Raw genomic sequence first — 14899 nt, 5'->3', positions numbered from 1 at the left:
CTGATTGTTGAGCTTGGCCGGCGTTAGCGTATCCCCAGCTTCCGGGTGAGAGGTAGTGCAGCTGTTATTTTAAGTCTATAAAGTTTCAGGATGATTAGTTAGCTAGCAAGGTCTTAATTCAATGACAATAAATGATAACAATGTACAGAGCAACATATAAGGACGATTCATCATTATTATATTTATTTATTTTTAGGGAGGGAAGAAGGGAGAAGATAGATAGAAATATCAGTGATGAGAGAGAATCATTGGTTGGCTGCCTCCTGCACGCCCCCTACTGGGGATCAAGCCCACAACCTGGGCATGTGCCCTGACTGGGAATTGAACCGGCAACCTTTTGGTGCATGGGATGACACTCAACCAACTGAGCCACTCCAGCCAGGCAAGAATGATTTATTATTGTAAAGCACATATTTCTCTTTCCATAGATGAGGAGGAAATATATATAGCATGTGTATAGTATTGTAGTGTGTGTGTATGTGTATATATATATGTGTGTGTGTGTGTGTGTGTGTGTGTGTGTGTGTATATTGTATGTATATAATATGTATATATTCAGCCCTGAATGGTTGCTATGTGGGTCTCTTCAGGTGTAAGTATAAAATTACGCTCTTCCCTAATGTCTTCAAGGCAAACCAACATTTCTGACTTGATCTTAAAAAACATAATTTTTTAAAATGGAGGGCAATAAAAAAACCTTTAGCTTCAAAGTGCAAAATAAAGACATTCCAATTATCTACTTTTCTGTTAAGAAAGCAAACTTAATTTACGTAAATGTTCACATGATAATGAAATATGTGCAAGATCACTCTGAGATGTTTTTCAAATTGGTCTAAAGACTTTGCCTGATTAGCCAAAGAAGATTTTAGGAAATAAATGAAAACTCTTATAGACACGACAAAATAGACTATAAAGGAGTCATTTTCCCTCACCCTTAATTTTTATATATATTTGCAATTCATCAAGAGCAAAAGAAGTAATGGGACTTTATACATTCTCTGCATTTTAATGTTCCTCAGTGGAGAGCCTGCCATGGAAATGGATGTCTCCCTTCCAGGCTGCCTGCCCAATGTTCCATTTTCACTTGCGCAGTGAAAGTGATTGCTTAGAAAAAGAGTTTTTCTCTTACCATTTCCTAGCGCAGGCAAATGGTGATAGATATTTCTGGGTAAAACTGGTGGTGCTGCGATGAGTTTTGTTTCCCAGGAAAAGCAGCAGATTGAGGGTGACAATGAGAGCGCAGCTTTTATTTTCTGAAAATGTACGCTTCTCGCAAGAGGCTTCGGAATGGCTTGCTCCTTTTCCCATTAGCCGCTGAATTGGAATGGAGAGTAGGTTCGTGACTGAGATGCAGACCTTTGAACAGTTAGTAGTAACTGAATTTCTCTTGAAAGCGATGCCCTTTGCCCAGATCTGTGGCTTGGTTTCTGAGTTACTTAAATAAAAGAGGTACCTATGCATGATGGGAAAGAAACACATAAACAGGATGCAGAAATGAGCGGGGACTGGGTGGTATCTCCAAAGCCTTGCTGAAACGTTTTAAATTCGTTTTCTGCAGGTACCATCTCACGGGGCTTTGTGCATCTTAACCATAATCATTTGTTAGTACAAAGAAAAGGTTGCAAAACTTTCTTTTCTTTTACTTCTGGTCATATTGAAGACACAAACAGCTCAACTTCTAGAGGCAATCTAGGGCAGTAGGCTTTAGAAATGACAGATAATGGTTGTAAGAGAGGTACGGAATGGAAACAATGTGTACTAGTGAAACGAAATTATGAATTTGAAATTCTAAATCATAGGTGATCATCCATGTTCAGGAAGATAGGACTTGGACCAGATACTAATATTGATAAACCTTGTTGATTCTGTGGTCAAGTAGGTAATTATTCGTAGTCAATATTAAGTAATTGTAAGTCAAGTAGGTAATTATTCACAGCTGATATTAAGTAAATGTAAGAATTAAAAAAAATGTAAAAAGCTACCATATCATTTATGAGAAATTATGGAGGTACGCTTTTTAAAAAAGTGGTTTTGGGTGGTGTCTTAAAAGCTTCCTTTGTGGGTGCCCTTCAAGTGGTTATCATTTGAGAACTGTACTTTTTGGAACTAAGATAAAGAAAGAGTTTCTCAGGATTTTAACTTGGTGCTTGTATTTATATATGTATCCACAATGGGAACATTTTTGCCTAGTAATTGTATATAAAACCATGAGAGAACATTTGTAAATACTGACTAGTCTAACACCCTTTCTCAAACATCATTCTGGGAATGCCCTAATTTAGCGGTCGCCAGCCTTTCGGACCTCACGGACCACCCGTGGTTCACAGACCACAGGTTGGTGACCGCTGCCCTACTGCGTTACAGCATGCATGTGCATGTAATTGTTAGCTTCTCACTTACACATCTAGAAAGTTCTGATCATGCACTATCCTTGGGGGAATTGAGAAATGTCACTCGTGTCATTTCTTGTGTTCGATGGTTCAGATGAAGCGCCCAATGGGGTATTCTTCCTGATAGACTACATGTCAGCTCACAAAGGAAGACCTAACAGTGACTCCAGCATCTTCTTAAGGTCACTTAAGGTTCCTGGCAAGCAGAGTGATCATTAGCCAATAACATTAGAGATGCCCAACTGGCAGGTGCAAAGACACCAACCTTACATTAGACTTTGCAGTACCTCAGACAGACACCAGGTGGAACCCTAGGACTGATTTCCTGCAGCTGCAGAAAGCCTGGTATTGCAGACATGAATTCCTGAGTAGAAGCCAGCAACCTTTCCAACAGGAGACACCATGCACCTGCCAGACAGGACACGTACGCAGACAAGACTCTTCAGGATCTCCCGCCTGGCTACGTAGAGAAAGACCTCCCTTAGGAAGCCAGACCACAAAGTCTAGAGTCGTGGCTGATTCTTCAGATACTGAAACCCAAACAAAAAAAAATAAGAGATACAAAGAAACGACAACTATGACACATTTAAAGGAAACGATTCAGTCTCCAGAAACCAAGCCTACAAAAGGGAGACAAGCCTACAAAAGGGAGACAGAACTCAAAATTACCATCATAAGGGTGCCCAGTTGATTGAAAGAAAGCAGACACAAAACAAAAGCAGAAAAACGGTACATGAACAAAATGAGAATATCAGCCAAGGGAGAGAATCTATTGCGGAGAGAGAGCCCAACAGACATTCTGGAACTGAAGGATAATAAATAATAACTGGATGAAGATTTCCCCGGAGGGACGCAACAGCAGATTTGACCAGGCAGAGGAAGAGTCCGTGAACTCAGATATAGAACTTAAAAAATGACTGAGGCGGGGGAGGAAACCAGTCTGTCAATCATGTAGAGGGTCAGCAAGGAAGAAGAATTGAACAGCACTGAGGCCCATTGGCTAACAGCCAGATAGAGACGACTCCACCCAACAGCAGCAGGACACACATTCTTCTCACACCCACACGAGTGTCCTCCCCAATAGACTACATATCAGGTCGCAAAAGAAGCCCTAACAGTGATTCCAACATTTCCTTACGGTCACTTAAGGCCGTCGTGAGGATCAAATTAGAAAAAAATGTATGAAAAGCACTTTAGACATTATTAAGTGTTGTCTCAACAAAGACGCTGCTAGTTGTTTATAAGTTGGCATTATTTACGGATGCTTTCGGTTCAAAGATCAGATGCATGACATGTTACAACTGAGTTCCAGAAGTTTAAGGAAAAGGCGGCCTCTTTGTGGCTCCGGCTCCAAGTTCAGGGGTATTTTAGGGCATCTCCTTCCCATTACTGAGCACAGTAGATGCTCTCAAGACGCACTGGTAAGCCAGTGGTTTGGAAACTAGTATAATTGTAAGGGAAGCCACTGGCCTTGTGGTTTGGGGTCATCTGTTCTAAGTTAGGCTTAGGAAATTCTGGGTTAATAGTAATTGTCTATCACCACGGAATAGTTGTGTTTATGTAAAAGTGACAGCATACTCGGCCCGCCACAGGACCGCATGTCTCAGCGAAGAGTACATTACAGTTTGGGGTCAGGGTTTTTTTTTTTTTTTTTTACTTTTTTGTCCACTAAACATTTTGGAGTATGTGACATACACCAGGCCTTCACATGTATGCATTCTTCTCATGCATCTTTCTTTCTCTGTGTGTGTCTAGTAGAAGCTCCACTGATCGAGTGCAGGAGGGCGCGGCTCAGAAGCCAAATAAAAGAGCTGAAGTAGTAATTACGTTTCAGTCCTTACTACTGGGTATTTATCCCAGGTCTGAGCAGTTTCAGTTCTTACCGTTACACACGATCATCACTAGGCCCGTGCCCTTCAGAGGGTTCCTGCCGGAGACCCTCCTGCTGGGAGGGGGAGGCCCTCCCACAAAAGCCGCTTTTGAAGTAAGATCTGAGTATATTTTCATTCACAAAATTACTAGCCATAGAGAATAATGACTAGGGCGCTTATTTAGTCTGCGAGGGTTTCCGCTTTCGCATTTCAATGCACATGCAAGATCGTACGATTATAGATTTGATTTGCCTCCAGCTTTTGAAGAATCGAGTCATTGCCCTGTTTTACTGGTAAACGCAGAGCACATGACTCCCGCCTTGCTGTGCAGGCTGAGAGGGCAGCCTTGCATTGTTCAAGCTGGAGTCGAGCTGGTGGACCAGAAGCCGACCTCTAATTGTCTCCAAATGCTTGCTTTTGGGGTTTGGACGCAGCTCCGAGTCTGAGCTCAGGCAGGAATTTGCTACGCTTGTCTTTTCCCCCATATCTATCCTTTCATTATGGCTAGATACACTCATGCTCAAGTCTGCTTCGCCAGTCCCCTTTACAACAGTTAATCGGAAAAATATGGACCCAAACTCCTGAGCTAAACACAATTTTAAAAAACAAGGCTAGAGTTTCTATAGGTTTCTTTGACATACTTATGGCCTTTGACATTATTGCGGAAATGGACCTTGGTTCCGAATGGCATTTCACCACGTGATTCAGCAAGCACCCTTTTCTCCCCACCGCGGCTTCGCGACCCCGTTACAGCGCCTGCAGCTGCGATTCTTACGTGACCTTAACCTTCTCGTTGGAGAAGGCGCGCGGTGCATCCATGCGCTCTGGCGACCTGCTCGCTGCTGTTGAATGTAAGCATTTCATTAAAACTCTGTCCAAACAGGCCACCTTCCCAGATGTCCTAGGGTCATGGCCGGCAAACTGTGGCTCGAGAGCCACATGCAGCTCTTTGGCCTCTTGAGTGTGGCTCTTCCACAAAATACCACGGCCTGGGTGAGTCTATTTTGAAGAAGTGGCGTTAGAAGAAATTTAAGTTTAATAAATTTTAATCGTACTGTTGACATTTGGCTCTGTTGACTAATGAGTTTGCCGACCACGGTCGTAGGGCAGTAAAATCACAGCACCTCGAGGGACCCTTACTGACAGGACACGCTCCGTGTTATCCTTCCATCGTGACAGTCGTGGTCTCCACTGGAGTGCACTGCCCACGGACCTCTCAGGCACCAGCAGATCCCGGGGTTACAGATGGGAGAACCACTTACCACAGTAGCTGGATTTAAGCTGGATGGGGAACCGCCCGCTCATTTCTCCTCACGGTGATTCTCAGGAGGACATTGCGGAGCGGAGGAAGACATGGATTGCCTTTAGGGTGTGAGAGCAGCCCGCCGGGAGCCTTTTCCTGGGAATGAGGATGGGGAGGGAGATGGACATGTCACATGGTTGACTAGTCACTGCCTGCTTTTCTTCGCCTTTTTCTGAACCCGGGGTCCTCGCCTGTGCAGTGACAGCACGGCGGACGGAGCAGGCACCTCGCTCGGGTAGAGGATGAAGGGGCTGCCAGATCCTTATCCCTGTTTCCAGCTGCCCATTTCCTCTCTGCTCCTACGGACATTCCCTACAGTTTGGAGGACAGCTTGGGATCGGGAAAGATGCCCTAAAAGGGGGACACTGGAGGTTTTAAGGAACAGAAATCAGGTTAGAGGGCCGTTTAGGGACACTCTAGGCGGAGGTTGCGCCTGAGCCAGAGCACGGAAGGAAGAAACAGCGGAGGGCGAAGTACAAGCTGTTTACGGTCGGAGCTTACAGTGAAGCGGGGTGACGGGAGGTGAAGCCGGAGGGCCAGAGCCAGAAACATGCCACGCTGAGGAGCTGGCACTTCCGCCGGCAGCCGGCAGCTTGAACAGGTTTCTAATGGGGAGGGAGGGGCTCAGACTGGCTTGGAGAGAGCGGTCTGGCAGCTTTCTAGAGCGTGGATCGGTCACCCAGGGGTGCATAGCAGGCCACACAAAAGCCCAGGCGCCGAAGTAACGTATGTTCTCTCTGGTTGACCTTGGTTCAGGAGCCCAGGCTGGCACAGGGTGTCTCCCAAAGCCGCGACCAAGGAGTCAGCCAGGGCCACCTGGGGAGACCCACTCCAGGTCACTCCGGGTGGTTGGGTACTGAGTGGGGCTGGGCCTCTGGACTGAGGGTCTCGATCCTCTCCAGGGGCACCCTCCGCCCCTTGCCCAGGGCCGCCCGAGACAGCTCACAGCGTGGCAACTGGGAGCCAGCACCTGCACGCGGGTGAGGAGGGCGACCGAGTGGGAAGCCAGAGCCTTTGGGCCTTAGAAGTGACATCTCGTCACGTTGCCATGCTCTTCGTGAGCGGCAAGTCCCCAGCTGGTCCAGGGAGGGCGCACCTGAGGGCACATGGGGAGGCAGGGTCATGGGGTCCGTCACTGTGGACCCCAGAGCGGACTGGGGGCAGGGGACCACTTAGGAGGCGGTGGGAGTAATCCGGTGAAGGGATCACTGTAGACGCGTGACCGAAGGAAGGGGAGGGGAGCAGCCAGGAACTGTTTGGACGCCTTGACCTTCCCTCGAAGGTTCCGATTCACTGTCAGGTGAAAACGGGCAGGACTCCAGGTGGATCTGGCTCAGAATCCCCGGCCTCAGAGCCGCCCTCCCACACACCGTTCATCGCATTTAACCGTCAGCATGGAGAGCAGCACTTGCCCACCCCGGGAGGACCGGCCTGTCGGGGGCAGCAGAGCTGTGCGTGGGCTCAGGCCTCTATTGTGTAAGCCCGCGGTGGGGCAGGTGCGGCCCACGGGCCGAATCAGTCCCGCAAAATCGTTGGGTCTGTCCCTGCCTAGGCATGAGGGGCGAGTTGTTGGACCAACAGCAGCCTAAGTTTTAAGATGATAATGTGTGTAGCCCTCGAATATCGTTATAAAGATCCAAATGGCCCTCGGCAGAGAAAAGGTTCTCCACCCCAAGTTTAAATAATGAAAGAAGACACATATACTCCGTTGGAAAAATATTAACGACTGGACTAACATTTTTGTGTTTTTCCTAACATTCTATTGAGCGTGTGTGGACTGTGTGAGAGATGCGCTTCCCGGGCGGCCTGGGAAGACTGGAGTCTGTTTCAGGAACATTCCGCTGACCGCTGGTCCAGATCTCAGTGCACTAGTTCGGTAGTGCACGTTTCCGGGTTTAGACACAGACATGTTCATCTAGCACTTCACTTTTCCTTTAGATCAGTGTTTCCCAAACTTTTGACATATGTATAACTCTTCTATGATTTTCGTAACGCGGAGTACCCCTCGTACTCATGAGAACGTAGAATTAGGAGCAGCTAAGCACGGTTCAGTGCATATCCCCACCAAACTCCGGTGCAACGTGTACCCCCACCAAACTCTTCCCGTACCCCTGGGGGTACTCGTACCACACTTTGGGAAACACTGCGTTAGGTGATAGCTTGTTGATCACATGAACCTCTGGAACAAGGACTAGATTCCTCTTCCCCATATTTCTCTGGTAAAGCTGACCACGTTCCACTCCAGAGAGGGGTGCTCTGCGCTCTTCCAGACAGGCTGTCAGACTGGCTCTAACCACCTGCGTCCTTCTCCCCAGTGTCATCCCTCTCCTGCGGGAGTCGGTGGGCGTGCTGATGCAGCGGACGCCGCCGCAGCTGGAGGGCACCCTGCCGCAGTGCTACCAGCGGGTGAGTCTCGGCCGCCGGCCTGGCCGTGCTGCTGCCACACGGTAGGCCGTTAAGGGTTGGGAAAATGGTGATGCAGAGTTGTGTGGGGGGGAACGAGTGTGTTTGAGGAAGAGAAAGGCCATTAGCTGAGGCGTGAGGAAGAGCAGAAGGGCCGGGAAGTTTGGAGAGAGGGGCAGGGGACAGGTCATGCCCAGGTTTGGGGCTTGCTAAGAGGTTTAGCTCTGATGAAATGGGAGCATCAGAAAGCTTTAGGCTGGAAGAGGGTCGTCCCTTGCACCAAGGTTGTGGATTAAATCCCTGGTCAGGGCACACACAGGAAGCAACCAAGAAGCACATCAGTAAGTGGGACAACACATCGGTCTTTCTCTCACTCTTTCTCTCGCTCGCTCTAAAGCCAATCAATTAAAGAGGAAAAAAGAAACACTGGCTCCAGCTCACTGACCTTTTCAAAGGATTGGTTTTTCTCCATCTTGTGAGTTCTCTCTTTTCAACTCCCTGGACCATTGATTTCGGCCTTTTTATGTCCTTCTTATTTCTTTGAGTTTATCTTGTTTCCCTCGTTTCTTAGCTCACTTGTTCCCATTTGAACGTGTACATTTCTTTTTTTCTTTTAATATATTTTATTGATTTTTTTTTTTTTTATAGAGAGGAAGGGAGAAGGATAGAGAGCTAGAAACATCGATGAGAGAGAAACATCAATCAGCTGCCTCCTGCACACACCCTACTGGGAATGTGCCCGCAACCAAGGTACATGCCCTTGACCGGAATCGAACCTGGGACCTTTCAGTCTGCAGGCCGACGCTCTATCCACTGAGCCAAACGGGTTTCAGCAGAATGTGTACATTTCTTCCAGGCACTTTCAGCCGTGCCCAACAGCTTTCGGCACCTGCTCATTCCTGCTTCCCAAACGCCTGCCTGTCAGGGCGCCGGGCACACAGTGAGCCCCAGGGTTTCGTGGATTCACACCCCCCCCTTGTTTGCTGGCGGGGAAGCTCAGTGCGGACTGACATGCTGCCTGGGAGTCAGAGCGGGAGGGGCCCCTGCGCCCGAGGGTGTTAATCCCGGCCTTTCTCTGCAGGTGCAGCACTTACAGGGCGTCTACAGCTTACAGGAACAGCACTTCTGGACCTTGTGTTCTGACGTGTACGTCGGGACCCTGAAGTTAGTGGTGGCGCCTGACTCTGACACCAGATGGATTTTAAGCCAAACACACAATATTTTTACTCAGGTATGACTTTTTTTTTTCTTTTTTCTAACTCCTTTATATCTTAGAATTTGTTGTATCTACCATTTTAAAAATATTTACTACTTAACATAGCCAAAATATGTATATTTATATGCTACACCGTGAAGTAAGCACAGATGTGTTTTTCTTTTTCAATCCCAGAGTCAGATTTGGGAGATCCTTATTTTAGTTAATCCTCACCATTACACTGATTGTGTTCCTTTAAGGAAAAGTGATTCCCCTTTGCTATATGCTCCGTTAAGACGTGCGAGGTGCCGTGTGAAGCCAGGCATTCCAAGCGTTTGGGATAAGAGTAACGCCTTGTCCGCGGTTTTAGCTAAAGGCAGCCTCTGCCAGCATTTCAGTGTGACGGCAGGTCTGCCGTTCAATGGCTTACTGTGCCGTGGAGTTCTCTTCTCTCTGTCTGGGAGCAGGATGCCGCCTGGGCAGTGGGCAGCGTTGTTATACAAGCGCATGCTGATGCGCCGTGAGCCACAGTGGCTGGTAATCGGCGTGAGCGACCGCTGTGATTCTGGATGCCCTGAGATCAAGACTTTATGTCAGGAACATCCACAGGGAAGAGCGAGAACACACACATTCTCTTCTTGGTCTGGTTCGCTGGAAATATTTAGCGAGAAACTAGATGCCAACACGGTTGCCAGTGCCATCTTAGCACATGGAGCTCGTGAGGAGACACATCACGTGCCCTAGAGGTCTGTGCTGGAGACCTGGGAGTGCCTCCTGCCAGCCCAGCCCATCACAGCCAGCCGGACCCGCTGTGGGACCTTCTGCTGGGGGTCAGCCTGGATTCTTACCGGCTGTCAATGTCATGAAAGGAAAAACAACGGCGGGGATTATTCTAGATGAGAGAGGGAGAGAGATGTGGTATCTGTAGGCACGGACAGCAAAGAACCGCAGCTGAGTTAGATTCAGGCCCTGCTCGGAGACAAGCGCTCGCTCTTCTCCAGAAGAGGAAAGCGGGCCTGCGCCTTTGGGGCTAAATGACATCATCGCCCGCAGGGACAGGGACTCCTGCGGTGCTGCGGGGTCGAAGAGCCTGCCTCTTGGTGCACAGACACTAACAAGTCTCATGTGACTCCCATTTGGCCTGGGCGATGTCACGCGGCTACCGTATGACACAGGCTACGTCGTGTGACTTCCACGTGACGCGGGCTAGGCCTGCAAGGTGTTTGAGCTCGCTGCTGTTTCCAGATCACTGATCTCTCCTGTAGCCTTGGTTTCCCCTGGGAGCGCCCTTCCACCCTGTCCGCCTCGGACCCGGCCTCTACCGGCCTCAGCCCCTCCGGGACCCGGCTGATCGAGCTTGCCCTCCGAGAAGGCGCGCTGCCCGGCAGAACCGAGCAGACAGAGGCGGGCTGTCACCGGAGGACAGGCTCTGCCGGGAATCCTTTAGACAGTCCGGGCGGGAGGTTTGCTCAGCTGCTGCTTTGGTTTGGGAAACCGTATTTGGGTTTTGAAAATGTTAAGCCCTGGAAAATACTCTAAGCCCTTTTGTCAGCTCAGGGCAGGCCACTTCATTCTGTTCCTCGGAGAGACCGAGGCCCGTGGTGCAGACGATGGACACGTTTTCCCAGAGGGGAGAGGGGCCGCCCCAATAACGCCTCTCAGCCGTAGCTTTGCGAGTGCCTATGTGACCGCTCTTCAGTCCGCCACGTGCAGGACGGAAGCGCTTTGTTCATTTGTGTGTCCTTTCTGCTAGTGCCCTAGATGCATGTCCACATGCTTCGTTCATCCAGGGTTTGCAGTCACGTTTCCTTTCATGAATAAAATGTCAACGTTTTTACGTTACACCTTGTTCATAGGGCTTTCTCAACGATATGCTTACTCTTTGGTTTTGTGACATGTTTTGGTGTCTTCTTGTAGCTGATTTTCACATCAGAATGTAAGTAATTGTTTTGGTTAAAAAGCTATTAAAATTTCTCAGGACAACTTGAAACCGGGAAGGCTGATAACTTCAGAAGTATGAGAAGTATGACCTTCCATTTTGCCTGTGAAGCGATGTTTTCTGACAGTTTTAGGACTGCCTATTAGGCCTGGCCTTTTCACTCCCATTTCAGCCCGTTAGTCTCCCATGGCTGGAGCCGCTGCTCAGCACGGATCTACAACTGGCAGCCTCTTCAGTACCCAGATTCCTCTGGGAGTATTAATTAATTAAGTGATAATCCAGTTTTTAAACTACAAGGTTTCCTATTGGCATAGAAAAAGTCTTTTCTTTCTTCCTCCCGTTGTACAAACTCTTTAAAAAAATGAGTTATCATTTGAGAATTGGTGAGATAGAAAACTTATTTATTTATTTATTTAAAAAATATATTTTATTGATTTTTTACAGAGAGGAAGGGAGAGGGACAGAGAGCTAGAAACATCTATGAGAGAGAAACATCAATCAGCTGCCTCCTGCACACCCCCTACTGGGAATGTGCCGGAATCGAACCTGGGATCTTTCAGTCCGCAGGCCAGCGCTCTATCCACTGAGCCAAACCGGTTTCGGTGAAAACTTATTTTTAATTTTACTATTTGAACAGGAGAAAGTGGGACGCTGGGTTAGGAGGGCCATTTAACATTTTGTTTCTTGTATTAAATTGGCCGGATGAAAATCATGTCAATTTTTTAATACACTTCTGTTTTGTGGGAAATAACGTTTGAAGAAAAATCTAGAATGTACCCTCCTCAGTTGCCCAAGCACGCCATCTGCTCCCGCGGAACCTCTCCTCATTTCTCCCATCCTCTCTCCTCGGCCTGCTTCTGGGTGCCATTCAGCCCTGAGCCCCAGCTTCCTGCTTCAGCTCTTGGGGCCCCACTCTTAGTCCCAAAATAGAAGTCACAGCTGATCCCCAGGAAGGAACCCGGAGCCTCCTCACAGGCAGCGGGGGCTCCAAGCACTCCCCGCGCCACCCCTGCGCCCACTCCCTTCCTGCCTCACCGGGCTCCCCCCCCACCCCCCCCTTCCTGGCTGCGGCAGGTGGCCGGCTGTTCCGCACCTGCTGGTGGGGGCTGACTCGGTTATAAATCCACTTTGCTGGCAGGTCTGCCTCTTTCCTTACCTGCCCTTCCGTTTTCTTTCTTCATCACACATGCTTGTGGCCCACCTCCGAGGAGGGGAGACCACAGCCGAGGAGGGGAGAACCCAGCCTCCGAGGAGGGGAGACCACAGCCACGGGGGTGAGGCCTCGGATCCCCAGGCTGGTGCTTGTGGGGCCGCAGGTTCAGGCGTTTGTTCGTGGAATGGAATAGCTCCTGCGGCCTTGACCGACAGCCCCGTCTGTCCTCCCAGGACTGTTGTCCCCAGTTTATAGGGAAAGGAGCCCAGACACCAGCCACTGCTTGTGACCTGTGACCTCGTCAGATTCCCCGTTTACTCATTCTGAGCTGATTTAGTGGAGCGTTTTGGTAGTTTTGGAGAATTGATAGAGAATACAAACCAACCAGCCATTCTCAGTAGCCATATTCCTGTTGATGTTTCTACATTTACTTCCGGTTTGTTTTCCTCGCCACAACAATGGGCATTGAGTGAGGATGTTGTAAGTCTGTGGCACCGGGTTACAACATTTATTTTCTTTGGCGCATCGGTGTTACAAAGCACGGGCCGTCTTTCCAGTTTGAACAGTGTTCTGCGAGCTGCGCTGTTCTCAGGATGTAAGACAGGAGTGCTCTGTGGGGGAGCACAGTCCCCAGGCAGCCCTGGGGCAGCTGATGGGACCCGCAGGGCTTGGATCCGCTGGGTGTTGGTCAGGAGTCTGGAGTGAGTCAACTGGACAGGGACCCTAGTTTGCATTCTTTGGAAATTCCCCTTTTCTCTCTGCCTTAAAGGAAATCGGGAGAGGGAAGTGGGAAGCTGGCCAAGTGGAGGCTGTCCCCATGGGGACAGGTGGGGGGCAGGTGGAGGAAGCAGAGTGGCTTCTGTGAGACTGAGCTTCTGTGGGAGCTGAGCCCCTCAGGGGACAGCGAGTAATTAACTCACGATTATGCAAAGATCATTTAGCAGCCCTTTGATTTCCTCCTTGCATTGCTTTCTCTCTCATAGCCTTGGGCTACCTCGTTGTGTATCACCGTAGCTCTGGGTCTGCACACACACTTAGCTGTTTCCCCCATTTTGCTTTCATTAACAGTTCTGTTAAAAGGGAAGAGAAATGAAGCCGTTTATTTGGGCTCCAGTTTTGTCTTCAGGGTAAGACATACTAGAATTTTACAGGAGAGTTCCTTAGTATAGTTATTTTGGGGGCCACATGGGTTGACTAAATCAAATATAATGAATCAATCATAATAATTGGCTTTAATAGCCTATTAGAGCATAATAAATCCTTTCTCATATCACACATGATCCTTATAATAGCACCTGGCATGTAGCAGGATTTATTAAGTATTTGTTACACGGGATGACTGTGTTAACAGTTTTGTGAGATAAGTAGGGTTGGTATTTTATCAACACTTTCAAAATAGAAAAAGCGAGTTGGTTTTAACTTGAGCTCAAAATCATACAGATGTGAAGTTCTGTCCTTTTTTTTTTTTTTTTCTGCCACCCTCTTAAGGAGAGGGTGCTACTGAGTGTGTTTCAAAGACTTCACCTTGATCCCAGCGAGGGTTTCTCTTCTAAATGAGGAAAAAGCGAGATGTCTTCTGTGCTGGGCGCTCCTGGGCCGCCCAGCTCTTCATTCCGTTAGAGGCCCCTTCCTCCTGGTAGACGGCGACCTCATTTCCCCAACACTCAGGGGTGCGCCTGTCATTGGTTGCGCGGCTTTCTCTTGTAGAGGTAATCGGAGACTTCTTTTGTGATTTATGAACATACTTGTTACTCTCTATGACGTAAAATAGAGGCAGAAAGGAAAAATCATCCATTTAAATGACTTTCCCGAACTGTATAGTTTGTTACTGGCTCGTCTGATTTTCTGATTTTCTTTTGAACTTTTCAGGCCGGAGTGAGACAGCTTTACGTACAGATCGACTTCGCAGCCATGTGAGGAACGAGAAACTGCTGCTTTGGGGACCACATCTCTGGTACTGTACAACCCCGAACATGTGCCCGGCAATCTGAGACAGGGCAACACTACAGCGCCAGCCCAGGTAGACCAGAAGACCCGGTCAGCGCTATGCGGGCGGCCACCACTGGGGGGCCAGGGCACAGACCCTCCCCCGGGCTTGGGTCTGGCCCCTGTGCTGTCCCCGCCGCAACGTTGTGATCTCTGAGATGCTTTTTGTTTGTTTCTCCCTTTTCTTTTTTCGTTTCCAATGTCCTCACGCCACCCCTCCTCCTGGCCAGTAAGAAATTCAGACCGTGGCCTCCAGTTGTCTGGACCGGCTCCACCGAGGCCGCTGGAAACTGCTGCTCTCATTCCCACAAAACCAGTGTTCTTACAAAAAGAGCGAGAGCCGGGAATCCGTTTTATATGTCATGTCACACTCGCTGACGTTCTTCGGTGTAATCACATGTCTGTAAAATTGTTTGTACCTTGCAAACTTATGAACCAAACCATATTGGGTTTTCCAAGTGCCTTCGCCTCAGAAAAATGTATCTGCCAGCATCCGAGGTCATGTCTGCTTCTCTAAGTGAGTATTCTGTCATCTGCACAAAATGAGACTCTAGTTAGCGGTGTGCACCGTGTGTCTTTCTGTGGACTTCCAGCAGAGGGTTAGATCTATGGAAAGTTTCCGTCATTGCTTTATCTCCACACACACACAAAAAATAAAA

The 14899-nt window shown here is 48.6% G+C and overlaps 1 protein-coding gene across 1 annotated transcript in view; it reads left to right on the top strand.

Moving 5' to 3' along the window:
- The window catches only part of SLC30A7 (solute carrier family 30 member 7), a 30448-nt gene extending 15549 nt beyond the window's left edge, over nucleotides 1-14899 (top strand). The window contains exons 9-11 of the mRNA XM_084865433.1: nucleotides 7880-7970; nucleotides 9049-9198; nucleotides 14124-14899. Coding sequence (XP_084721559.1) covers nucleotides 7880-7970; nucleotides 9049-9198; nucleotides 14124-14171 — 289 coding nt within the window. The 3' untranslated portion in view covers nucleotides 14172-14899. The remainder of the gene's footprint in view (nucleotides 1-7879; nucleotides 7971-9048; nucleotides 9199-14123) is intronic.

This window comes from Pipistrellus hanaki (genome assembly GCF_964339955.1).
Source record: "Pipistrellus hanaki genome assembly, chromosome: 18".
NCBI lineage: Eukaryota > Metazoa > Chordata > Mammalia > Chiroptera > Vespertilionidae > Pipistrellus > Pipistrellus hanaki.
This window is presented reverse-complemented; position numbering and strand designations above follow the sequence as displayed.